General features: G+C 50.5%; 1 protein-coding gene across 2 annotated transcripts in view; it reads right to left on the bottom strand.

Moving 5' to 3' along the window:
- FYCO1 (FYVE and coiled-coil domain autophagy adaptor 1) overlaps positions 1-13,084 on the bottom strand; it is a 69,018-nt gene that overhangs the window by 23,511 nt on the left and 32,423 nt on the right. The window contains exons 12-15 of one of the 2 annotated variants that reach the window (XM_031470158.2): positions 10,654-10,803; positions 9,683-9,894; positions 6,862-7,006; positions 248-5,212 (exon numbers count right to left, since the gene is read on the bottom strand). In XM_031470158.2, the coding sequence (XP_031326018.2) occupies positions 5,110-5,212; positions 6,862-7,006; positions 9,683-9,894; positions 10,654-10,803 (610 nt within the window). In that variant the 3' untranslated portion in view covers positions 248-5,109. Of the gene's footprint in view, positions 1-247; positions 5,213-6,861; positions 7,007-9,682; positions 9,895-10,653; positions 10,804-13,084 lie in introns of those variants that run through there. The other variant, XM_010982754.3, reaches the window with a different exon arrangement.

Genomic DNA, 13,084 nt, shown 5'->3' with positions numbered 1-13,084 from the left:
TCTGGACTGCTTTCATTCTCGGGCACAGTCTACCTTTATGTATGTGCCTGAATATACCAAGAGTGGTCACGTGCGGGCTCAGGGCACAAGAAGTAAGTTAAAGCTGTCAACTCTCAGGGCACCGTTCTATCAGTAAACCAATGCTAACCTGGCTCCTTCACTGTGGCTTCCAACCTCCTGCCCAGAGTGAGAGGTGCGCTTGTTTACCTCGGAGATGTCGTCACAGGATGAGGCAGAGTTCTAAATGTCAGTCACTTGTTTGTGCATGTTTATTAGCTCCCAGCAACCTGCTCAACAGGCTTAAAGTGGTCTTTTTGGCTCACACATCACAAAAATCATTTGTTGAAATATGGAGAACCTGCTGACAACAGCTAAAGAGGGTGCTCGGGGAAGTGGGGTGGACGGGCTTAACAGTGAGGTTTTGCGATGTAGATAGACCTGAGTCATGAGCTGGTAAGACTAGCTGGTAATCTCTTACTAACTTTCACTTTGGTGAAACATGGACCCAGCAGTAGTTCCTCTCAGGGTGGGCGTGAGGAGGACTTGAGGTAACGCACACAAAACGCTTAGCACGGTTTGCATTCGTGGGTAGACGGGCTTCCCAGATGGCAGTAGTTGATATTACTTCTCTCAGGAACTAGCAACACAAAACATTACCTGCCTGTCTCTCTGAGCTGGGGAGGTGTGGGAGGGTTTGCTTCACACCTCAGAGGTGCCTGGTGCAGTCCAGCTGCACACAGGCTGACCTTGCAGGGCCCACCGGATCCCACCGACTGCTTCTTAACATGCCTAGATGCACCCACAGGGAGGGCTGGCTGGGGCAGCTGATGTCCTTCAAAGTCCAACGACCCCCATTTCTGGGCTCTCAGATGTCAGCCTGTGACCCCTCAACTGATAAAGCACATTCTTTACTGGGCATATTTGCCCTAACAAACTAACAGCCCTAGGTAATGCCTAATCTCACAATAGCTCAGGCTGGCTTATTTCAGCCCACCTTAACAGAGTCTTAAACCCCATGGCCCTTCACAGACCCTAAATCTCTTACATCACCTACAACCAATCTGAGTCTTGTGCACAAGCCGATCAGGCACCTTGTGACCCGACCTCATAAAAGACCCCCAAAACCAGCCCTTGGTGCTCACACAGGCACCTCTCATCTGTATGGCCCTCTGTTGTCTATGGCAGTGTGCGCTACTAAATTCATTTTCTATTCCTGTACTTTATCTCAGGTAAATTCTTTTACCACCCTACGTCACCATGCCACTGATGGGCTGCCCACAACAGGCTGCTTTACTGTACTCAGACTGCCCTGTGCTCCTCAGATACCAAAATCTGCCTCTTCCTGGCAACAAGGCTTTTAACTTGTTTACACTGGCTTCAGGGGGATAGTTTTGGTTACCTTCCCCTGTGTTGTCATCTTAATGTCAAGCCCTTCTGTCAGAGGGGCTGCCAGCCCCTGACTTCCTCAACAATGTCCCAGAACAAGAGGCAGAGGCCCTAACTGGGCAGGAAGGAGCAAAGAGTCAGGAAGCCAGGGGCCCTGCGGCCTCTTCACACGTCCCCACAGAGGAAAGCAGTGTGGTGTGATGGGAGCAGGGCTCTGGGCTGACTCAGACGCTGGCTCAGTGAGAGCCCCACCACTGTGTGTCCTTGGGCAAGCCCTTTCACCATCCACACTACTGGCTGAAGACAGCCCTCCCTCCAGGAGTGCTTGGGAGGTGTGGGCAGTGTACTCCGAACCAAGCTGGGGGCGGAGGGCCATGGCATTAGAAGGGTAGCTGCTGGGACCACTGGGTTCTCCCCGACCAGGTGCCTAGTGGGCTGAGTCAGCCTGTGCCCCATCCCAGGCCTGATATATGCCTTCTCTCCAGGCTCCTTGCAAAAAGGTTTTGCCCAGGCCCTTCCACAGCTTAGGAAAACCTGCTCGCCTGTCCCCAGGAATAGCACAGCAGTTGAATCTTTCTTCACCTTCTCCCCAGTCACTTGTTGATCCTACACCCTCTGGGCCCTCACCTGCTACACTTAGGAGCAGATACCATTTCCCCAGTCCCTCTCCTGGGTACACACCATTACTGGCAACTGACACTGGCGCAGCCCAGGCAGGTTCAGAGGGCTTTGAGGTCTTGACTTCACTCATCCACATGACAGCCCTGTGGAGCACTGTCTCTCAACTTCAGACCTGCCCTTCTCCTCCCCTTGGCTCTCCCCTCTGCTCACACACACTAGTGCAAGATGGAAGAGGCCTGCAGGGTGTGGAGGGGGGTGGGGGAGGGAAGTCCTGGGGGCAGGGGCGGGCTAGGTGTGGACCCTGGGCGAGTCCAGTCTGCCCTCGGTGTGGCCTCAGGGTCTGAGGGCAAAGAATGTGCTCCTCCCCAACCATGTTCCCTGCCCTTGCAGGCCCGTGGGCTGGATGGTTAGAGGCCACTGATGACTACACCCCCGAGACGTGGTGAACACAGGGTGACATTGATTCCAGGGGCTACCTGGAGCCGGAAGCCCGGGAGATCTCAGTGCGCATTCTAAACTAAGGGAATAGTGCTGCAGGAGAGAAAAAACAAGCTGCCCCTACTGGAGGGGTGGAGGCAGAGCAAAGAGCACAGGGCCTAGGAGTGGCCAGGGTGCTGGCTCTAGACCTGTCCTCTCAAGACGGCACCCCCAGTCGCTCGCTCTCGTTTTCGGAGACGGCCTGCACCCTATGGAGTGTGTATCTACTTTTACTTTAAACTAAACTGCAGCCCCTCCCAATGCTGTGTGGCCTCTCTAGCCCTCTGACATGGCCTACACTCTGTCTATGGAGTATGATCTCTCTTTGAATTAATCTTTTACTTAAAAAAAGAAAACAAACAAAAAAAACAGATAGCAAGACAGCACCCCCTTCCACATGCCCAGTCCTTCATGATCTGTACTAACTCTCAGCACCATTCCGTAGGAGACCTGGCACCATCATCCCGTTTTCCAGATGAGGAAACTAGTTCAGAGACATTAATGCCTGCTGCCAAAGCTCACACAGCAGAGCCAGGGCTTTGACTCCAATGAACAGTCTCTTTCTCTCCCCTCAGATGTTGGCTGACAAAGGTTTCATGCAGCTGATGGCCTAGGATACCTGCTAGCTCTGTATTCATCTGGAGGCGGAGATGCTGCGTTAACCCAAGTGTGAGGTGGCTTTTGAACCTTAACCATCATCATCATATCCTGTTCTCATTTTGCTTTTCAGGTACCAGGCATCAGTCTCCCAGTTGGTGACAAATCCACCACAGCTCCCCAAAGCACACTGACCAGAGAGCACCTGTTCTAAAGCAATTACTGGCAAAGATGCTCTGTGGGTCAGGGACGGTCTCCGTGCATGAGTTTGAGCTCAGTATCTTCTGGGAATCAGGTGTGATTTCCCTTGGTGAAGACAACTGAGCTACGAGGTGTGAAGGACCAGGGCCCACAGCAGTAGACACCGCAGTGTGGCTCCTGACCCTACAGCTCAGAGAAAACACCATGAAAACAACGCACCTCCACGGACAATTTCCTACATCATGTCCATTCTCCTAATAACCCCAGGGGGTGGGTGCCGCCCCTGTCTCTAAGATCCGGACGAGGGAGGGAATGAGTTCAGGGCTGTGGGGCCCAAAGCGATGGAACCTGGAGGTGCAGACCAGAACCAGACCAGGCGTGTCTGACCCTGGAACTTAAGCTCCTTGTGGCCACAGTCTGCTTGTCTGGGAATCAGGAAGTGAAGCCGGGCCTTGAGAAGGCCATGGCTGATGGAAGCTAAGCAGAGGCCAAGAGACCCCAGGCCAGCCCTGCTGCTGTTGGACAGAGCTTCATTTCGTTCTCTGCCTGCCTTGGGCCTGAGAGCAGCTGGCACCTGGTCATGGAGATGGCTAAGGTGGGCCTGGGTGATGGGGGGGAGGGCTGTGTACAGGCACGTCTGCAGGGTCCTGGAGAATATGACCTTCTCACCTGAGGTGAGGGACTGTGCTCCTGAGCCACTCTCGGGGGCCACCGGGAGGCTGCTTAGGGATCTGCAGTGTCCCACCAGGTCTCCCCAAGAGCCTTGGTTCTGGGACTTGTTCCTGTCCCACTGTGGCCAGGAGGGGCAAGGCAGACAACTGTATTGACCCTGAGCATGTGCATGCCGGGAAAGGAGTGGGCAAAGGAGCAGGGAAGGTGGACAGGTTTTTGATGTACAGATGGGGACATGGGGACCTCGAGAGGAGCCATACTCCCAAAATGAATCTCCTGCCTGTGGACTGGAGGGAGGGGTTCTGGGTGCGAAGCTTAGTTTTGATGCTTATAGTCACCTGACCTTGAGCAAGTCACCTGGCCTCCTGAGGCTTCAGCATCTTGACCTGGAACAAGGCGATCATGATCCCTACTCCTTGAAGGGTTAGGTAGGGACTGAGTGAGGTCATTTGCAAAAGCAACTATACAGGGAAGATGCTTTCAACAACACTGCCTCCAAGCAGCCTCCTTTCCCCCGGATTAGGACTTTCACACGGTTCAACCCCTCCAGGACCACATCCTACTTCGGACTTGCTGATTTCTTTCTCAAAGTTTCTTCTCAGGGATGCTTACACAAATGCAGGCTCTATATCTGCCACACTTTCTCAGACTCTTGATGGTTTTGATTGGTCTTAAGCTTAGGAAGAAAAAAGACAAAGAAAAAGCCACTGGAGACACAGGGGTCGGTCTTCAGCTAACACGCAAGGAAGGGGTGAGATGGAGCAGGCCCAGAACTGACCTAACTCCTAAAGAGATGGAGTGCGGGGACTGCAGGCCTGTCCGTTTGTCCGTCCGTCAGCCCTGGATCTGCCTTGGAGGCCTCGGACCGGCATGCTGGCAGTTCTCTTTCACTGCAGTGCTTCCTGATTTCCCATGACCGAAAACACATCTATTGGTCAGCAGTCAGAAGACCTGTTTTTGTTCCTACTGGGAAAGGGGGAGGTGAGGGGTGAAGAGAAGGCGGGAGCTGCAGGGGGCACTTTCTCACACAGGCAAGAGTCCAGCTCTGAGGCTCCGGTCCTGCTCTCCTGCTCACCTGACCCCCTTCCCCCCTGGCTGGGAGTCGAGGAGGCACAGCCAGGGAAGAGTTGCCAGGTGACAACGGCACAGTGTGGTTTAGTGCAAATGAAACGGAATGTGCCCGGGGGACCACTGGGCCGTGGGGTTCGGGGAGAACGCTGCAGGCTCACATGGCAGGAAAGGTTTCAAGGCAGCGTTTCTGAAAGGAAAAGAAAAGGCCCACGGTCACAGAAGTAACAGTGAGCATGGGCTATCTTGGGTTGGGTGATGGGGTTGGCTTGATCCATGAGGGTACAACAAGGCAAGTTCAGTCACTCTCTAGTAAAGAGAACAGAAGAGTACGAGACACACACTTGAGCCTAAAATCTCCTGTGCTGAGAGCCTCACAAAGGTTAAGTACATCTCCTCCATGAAGCAGAAATCCTGGATGATAAATCTGACAGATCAATCCCAGCCCTCCTCTGAGTTCTGGGCAGGAAGAGAGGAAGGAGATCTCAATACAAGTCAGCAAGAGCATCACAAAACTCCCCAGCTGGATGGAATGTGGGTCAAGGAAAGCCTGGGCAGGGGAGCCCTGTCAATTCTCCCTGGAGCTTCTCAACAGGTGGTGCTTTGCGCAGAAACTGCATTTAAGCCAGACCCCAAGGGCTGAGAAACACCAAGCGAGGCTGCCGTGGAGGGGAACTTGACTTTTCCCACGGATCCCCGGCCTAAACTCTTGACGCTGTGACAGTGTGTGTGGTTACTTCATATATTTAGAAAGCAGGCCTTGCAGAACTCTCCTCACAAGCCTTGTTGGAAAAGCCCTGACCCAGAAACCTGAGAGGGCCACACCATGCCTGATGCTGTCCATCTGCGGCATCGGGAAGGTTCTGTGCGCCTGGGTCACTGATTAAGAGCAGCACGAGGTACTCGCGCTGGGACAGGGCATAGGCTCGGTGTGGGGGAAGTCCTTCGGGCCCACAGAGTGCAGGGTCACGGACTTGCCTGTACCTGTACTGCTTTTAGAACTCTGGGCTCGCGGGGGGCTTAGCTGGAGCTCAAGGGACTTCTGAGAGGAACATCTGTCCGAGACAACTGACACTAAATCTGAGATTCCTTTCTTATGGCACTGTTACCAAGCCAATGACTGGTTCCAAAAGATGAACGTGGTTTTTAGTGTGTTGCTGCTCTGAGCACTGGAAGCAGGACAGCAAGGGTTACTCTTATGGGCTGAACTGTGCCGCCCCTATGCTGATGTACCAACCCCCAGTATGTCAGAATATGGCTGGTTTTGGAGACAAGACCTTTAAAGAAGTAATTTAGTTAAAATGAGGCCAACACGGTGGGCCCTAATCCAATCTGCCTGGTGTCCTTATAAGAGGAAGTGAGGACGCAGAGAGACACCAGTGCTGCATGTGCATAGGGGCACGACCATGTGAAGAGACAGGAAGAGAGCGGCCACCTGCAAGCCAAGGACAGAGGCCTCAGGAAACCGAACCTGCTGGCACTGTGGGCTTCAACGTCCAGGACCGTGGAAAATAAATTTCTGCTCTTTGTCACCCAGCCTATGGTGTTTTGTTATGGCAGCCTGAGCAGACTAATACAGCTGTCCAAGCCAAGAAAAGCCTTGATGGAGACGCTGAAATCAGGAGGACCACTGACAGACACACCCTGGAACTCGCTAACGGCTCAACTCCGAGCCCTGGTGCTCCACAAGGGCCACTCCATCCCGAGCACTGTCCTGAGGCACCTTTCCTCAGGCAGAGACAGCCAATCCTGCTTCCAAGCTTTCCCAATCCTTCAATATGAAAGCACAAGGCCAGACACTTAACAAGTGCTCAGGAAATGGAGGTGATATCTACTCACTGTTCGGCCACATTTGGCTCAAGAGAATCCGTTTCAGTGGGTGTTTCAGGCAAGGAGGAGCCGGACTCCTGTATCTGGCACAACTCCTCATCTGTGATGATGTCAAACACAGCGTCGTCGGGCAGCCTGCAGTCTGCGTTTGCACCTGGAGCACAGAGGCAGGTCAGCAGAGAAGAGGAACACACAGTTACTCATGAGATGCGGAGGGAGTGCAGCTATGCAGGACAAGCCACCAGGGCGCACTCAAAGTGCTCACTCAACTGACAGCTTTCTGTCCAGATGGCGAGAAATGGTTGTTGGGACCAGAAAAGCAGGGGAGAGGACTACAGATGAAACTGAATGCACAACGTAAATGATTCCTCTGAAGCCTCTTACGCAGGGGCTTAGGAAGGTTTCAAGCTTTCACATATTCTCTAAGGCTCCTTATTTGGAAGGAAAAAATTTTAAAAGCCTATCAAAATCTTATCAGCAAAGAAGCTGACGAAAAGGTAAACACACTTCCTGCTGCTGAATCCCTGCTCCATCAGATGCAGACACCTTTCATGCCTCTTTGAGAGCATGGTTCTGTCTGACCTGCATTTTCACCGCAATCTGCTGGCGAGTGGGAAGGAACCTCCCCCCGCTCAGGGAGCTGCAGTAACTACTACTGTGCTTCTGACCAGGGGACTCGTGGACGACTCTGTGGGCCGCCCAGTAGGAAGGATGCAGTGTGGAAGCTGCTGTGCCAGTTGTCCCCCCAGTAAGCACTCTCTTGCACGTGATGGAAAATGTGGTGGCAGGTCTGAGGCAAAAGGAGGAAAGACCGAAAGAGACAGACAGACAGACAGAGGAGGAGACAGGAAATGTCAGAAATCAGAACAAGTAATGTCAGTACGCTGGCACCGTGCCACCCTCTGTCATCACTGGAACATCCATCAGTGAGCCAGGCAAGGGGAAGATTCCTGGGCTGTTCAGCAAGGAGAAAAGTTCATGTGAAATATGAGTTCCCAGTGGGCCCTGCTATGTGGCTAATGGGACAGGCCACGCTTTAGAAGGAACATTCTTCCTCTTGTCTAAAGTCTGCAAGATGGAGGGCTTGAGGCATAGGCTGAGAAACAGGACCAAGGATTGGTTTCTTTCCATAGACCCAGCCACACTCCTGAATCTGCCTTCTGAGGCTGGCAGAGGGAAGGAAGGAGGAAGAGGGAAGGGAAAATGAACAACAGGGATCTAAAATGATGCCCACTGAGAGAAATCAAAGGAGACTTAAATAAACAGAGTGCTATACCATGTTTGTGGATTATAAGACTTAATCATGTTAAGATCAATCCTCCCCAAACTTATCTAGAGATTCAATGCAATCCCAATCACAATATTAAAGGATTTTTTGTAGAAATTGACTAACTAACTCAAAAATTTATATAGAATGGCAAAGGACCTAGAGTAGCCAACAATTTGATAAAGAACAAAATTAGAGTATCCACTCTGGCTGATTTTAAGGCTTATTATAAAACTATGATAATCGTTAACAGTGTGTTATTGGTGAAAGTAAAGGTACATAAATAAATGGAGTGAAATAGAAAGTCCAGATACCAACCCACCTATATAAAGGCAACTGATTTTTAGCAAAAGTGCAAAAGCAATTCTATGGGAAAAGAACAGACTTTTCAACCAATGGTGTTGGAACGATTGGCCAACCATATGTAAAAAATGAATCTTTGGGCATAGCTTGAACTATATAAAAAAATTAACTCAAAATGGGTCATAGATTCAAATGAGAACCTAAAGCTATAAAACCTTGAGGAGAAAAACAGATCTTTGAGTCCTTGGGTTAAGCAAAGGTAAACATGATACTAAAAGAACAGAAAAAAAATCAATCCATAAGGGAAAAAACTGATCAGACTTCACCAAAATTATAAACTTCTCTTTAAAGGAAAATTTTAAAAGAGAGGCTATCAATTGAGAGAAAATATCTGTAAAACACATATCTGATAAATAACTCATATCCAGAATATATAAAGGACTTTCATCTCAAAAATTCAAAAAAAAAAAAAAAAAACCATACTAATGATGTGCAAAGTACACCTTCCCATCCCTGAGCAGTTCTTTGTACCCAATATAAGTAACAGGGCCTGCCACCTTCCTTGATGATCCAGTTAAATGAAAGAGGAACTAACATATTTCTGAAGGCTGGCTGGCCTGGATCCAGGCAGAGGCCAAAGAGGAGTCCAGGGGACCAGCTGCAGGAGGCAGTGATGCTTGAGCACAGGTGAGACTCAGTTGCCCCTGCCATCTCAGCTCTGCCTCCCTGGTGCTCTAAGTGCCCCAGAGGGCAGCCTAGGCTGGTCTGCAAGGCTGTGCTCAGAGAAGCAGCAGCAGGAACCAAATCCCACTTCCTTTTACTGAGCTGAGTGGAAGGACATGAAGGAGAATACATCTTCCTTGGCTGCTAAGAGAGAATGTGAGCTCCAGGGGAAGGATATGCTCAGATTCAGCTCCTGGCCTTTGGTTACCCTGGGAGAGAGGGCTGGATGCTGGGGCTAGGACCCTGAGATGCAGTGTTTTCCAAGGTGTGGGGTGCGTTTCACTGGTGGTATGTGAGTTAAGAGGTAAACAGACCTCGTGTTAAAAAACACTGAATCATACCAGGAGAAAGTTATTCCCTTTTCAATTCTCTTTTAATTCTAATTACATCAAAAAGAAAGTCTCAAATGGGTGGTACTACCTTTTTGGTGCCTAAGTTTGGAAAACACTGAATTAAGCTGGTTCCAGCTAACCAGCCACAACAAAACAGAAGTGGGGGGTGGCACGTGGGGACACTGAGCAGCAGCAGGAGCCTGACCTTGGCCTCCGGAAGCCTGGAGCCCAGCTTGGGCTGGTGACGGGGTGGGGCTGGGCTCTCCCTGGCTGGTGCCCGAGCCGGTGCTGTCAGGGGAGCCGGGACCTTGGCTCAGCTTCTGGAAGCAGGCCCGACAGCAGCGCTCCCTTTTGCCACTGTGCTTGCTCAGGACGTAGTTGTTGCAGCAGTAGTAACAGAAGATGCGGCCACATATCCTGGGGACAGAATGGGCACAGGCTGTGAGGACGCCACAGCACAGGCCTCGCGTTACCTGCTCGGCACCGGAGCTGGGCTCTGTGCTGGGCTCTGGACGCTACGTGTCTGGTCAGAGCTGCCTCTGTCCCCACCCTAGGGTATGGCCTTAAGACCATCTTGTAAGATTCCAAGAGAGCCATCCTGGTAAGTCCAGTGGAACAAGGTGTTATCTCCTAAGGTCCTGAAGGCAGGCCAAACCTCCCCTTCCCTGACACTGTGAGGCAGGTGCCCATCCCATGCCTCTGGGGCTAGGCCTCTAGGAGACCACCCCCCCCCCCCGCCCCCCTGTGCTGACGATCTCCATCTGACCCCGACCCAGCCCAAGTGCCATTCCTGCCTGCCCTTCCGTAGGCCCTGGGGGGCTGGGGTCTTTGCTCTCTGTGTTCCTCCAGAAAAGTCCCAGGCCCTGCTCTCTCTGGGAGCCCATAAGGCTGTTTCCCCTCCGATTCCTGCAGGCCAACAGAAGACAGAGAGTTGCTGGTCTCTGGGTGCTCCACATCCCTGTGCGCCCCCTTAACTCTGCCCACCCTGTATTAGACTCTCTTCCCATTCAGGGATCCTTGAGTGTCCTGCTGGGACCCTACCTAACACACTCTCCTTGACTGTTTCCCTTGAAACCAAAGGCTAGATGGTCGGCTGTAGTGCCAATGCCTGCCATGAGCCCCTCCTTCAGAGCCATCTGCTCTTGTTCTGGGCCCTGCCCGGTGCTGCCTGCTGACCTGCAGTGGTGCCGCCGTACCATCCAGCTGAACTCCCGCTTGCAATCCAGGCAGTGGTTTGCCTCTGTGTCCCCAAGCCACTTCTCCTCAGCACTGAGCTTCTGTTGGAATTCCAGGGCATCCGACTTCTGCCAGAGAGCATCCTTGTCCCTGGGTCAAAAACGCATTAGAAAAACAGAAGAAGGAACCCATGAAAGCAACAGAACTATCTCTAGTTCATTTCAAAAAACTGCTTCCGAATTTCCCAAGACACAAGGAGAATTCACTTTTATCTTGGAAATAACCCCTGCTCTAGGTCTCCTGTCATCCCGCATTAGTCCCAGACTCAGCAGACAACACACACATCCTTATTTGACACCACATATGCAAAGGCACAGGGAAGGCCTGTGATGTCTGTAAAAGGCTCTAATAACTGCAAAGAGCTGCTGGCATTGAGTAGGTCACCCACTGTTCAGGCATCTAAATGACAGTGCATACGGCCACAGGGAGTTTAAGCTGTCACGTGCTGCCATGGTTACAGACAGTCCACGTATTGTGTTGTGAGCCCAAGGGCATGAATAGACTGCCCACGTAAGTCTTAAATGTGCTGGAGATCCTTCAAGCTTTTATGATTTGTTTACACAACAATTAATGGAAAAGATTCAAACTTCAGCCTGAAAATTTGTCGGGATGTAAATCTCCCCTACTCCTTAGAGAGACGGCACAGCCACTGCAGGAAGCATGCAAGACTAAAAGAAGTGGGAGGCTTTTCAGGAAAGTCTGGCAGCGTCCAGATATGCCCAATGTACCAGGGAAGGTGTGTATACAGACTTTCTTATTGCTGTTAATTTTGGGGGCTCATGGCTTCTGACACGGGAAGGTTAGTTTGTCCCTGGATGGAATCCCAGCCACCAGCCTGAGGGTTAATGTGGCTCCAGCAACAGCTCAGCCACTGATGACTAAAACCAGAGCCACTTAGGCCCTGAGAGAAACTGGCTCCATCACCAGCTAGGAACTCCAAGTCAACCACCGACCTTTCCCCTCCAATACAAAACCAGAACATGGACTTGACTGGCTTTGCAAGGATGTTTGGGATTGTCAGGAAGCAGGAAGATTCATTCTCTGGACCAGCATCATTTTCCTATCTGGTCCACAGCTTGTCCTTTCTGTCCCTAGGAGGCTGGGCCCCCAGGCCCCCACATCCTTGGAATGTGGGAATGCTGTCAGAACCTGGGCTTTTCCATCACAAGCCTCAGGAAGGTGTCTGAGCTCAGGGGTCACAAGTGCCTTGAGTTCTTAGTCTGCAAACTCATGACATGTGGCCAGAGTTTTTAAGCTTCCAAATAAGTTATAATTTAATATTATCATTTCAGAAACAAATTACTACATTTAGGCATTGCTTATACACAGATGCTAACACTGCAAAGATAGGGCTAACTAGATCTTACGTGGCTCTTGAAGGAAAGACCCAAAACTATAAACCAATTCTATGAAGTGTTCTGGACAAAATTTTGAAACTGAGTCTGAGTAAGCCTCTATTGGAGCAGTGGTTTTCAACTCTGGCTCACTGATGCCTGGATCCCATTCTCTGAAATTCCAGTTTGGTTGGTCAGGGTGGGGTCTGGGCCTGGGCATTATTTTAGTAGTTCCCCTAGTGATTCTATATGCATCAGGGGTCAGAACCACCACTCTGGGTTTAACTGTCAATTTATAGGAAACACAGAGGATGGAAGAGTATGTTAAATGACACCACTGGGATGCAATCAGCAAAGCCTAGGCTATGGGAAACTACCAGCTGAATGATCTGGTTTCCTTCAAAGTAAACTGCAAAGGAAAAAAAAGAGAGATGGTGGGAAAACCATACACTAAGTAAGAGAGATCTAAAAACACCTATCGCCATGCAATATATACATCTAATTTAGATCCTAATAAGAAAAAATTATAAGCAATTGGAAAAATTTCAAACTGACTGGATACTTGAAGATGCTAGGAATCAGTTAATTTTTAAGCATAGTAATGACATTGTGGTTGTTTAAAATAGAGAATCCCTGCCTTGGAGAGATATGCACTGAAATATTTGCAGATGAAATGATATGATGTCTGGAATTTGCTTCAAAATAACCTGGGGAGGTGGGGGAAATGGATGGGGCCCTGGATGAAATAAGACTGACCATGCCCTGAATAATGTTGAAGCTGGGAGACAGGTACACAGGGTGCATTATGCTACCCCATTTCTGTGTTTTTGAAAATTTCCATAGGAAAAGCTTTAAAAGAATTTGGAAGGACTTGCCAACATTTAAAAGTCAGGCCAACTTCACATAAAAATCCAGATTTCCACTTTCTCTTAAGAAGTAAGGTGATCTGGCAACCCTGGGCTCGGAGCCCACATGGCAACAATCAGCAGGAGCAGAGCACACTGTGTCCTCCGGCTTCTCCAAGCCCTCTCCTGGCC

Source organism: Camelus dromedarius, chromosome 17, assembly GCF_036321535.1.
Source record: "Camelus dromedarius isolate mCamDro1 chromosome 17, mCamDro1.pat, whole genome shotgun sequence".
NCBI classification, from domain to species: Eukaryota; Metazoa; Chordata; class Mammalia; order Artiodactyla; family Camelidae; genus Camelus; species Camelus dromedarius.
The sequence above is the reverse complement of the archived record's forward strand: the minus strand, read 5'-3'. Positions and strand labels throughout refer to the sequence as shown.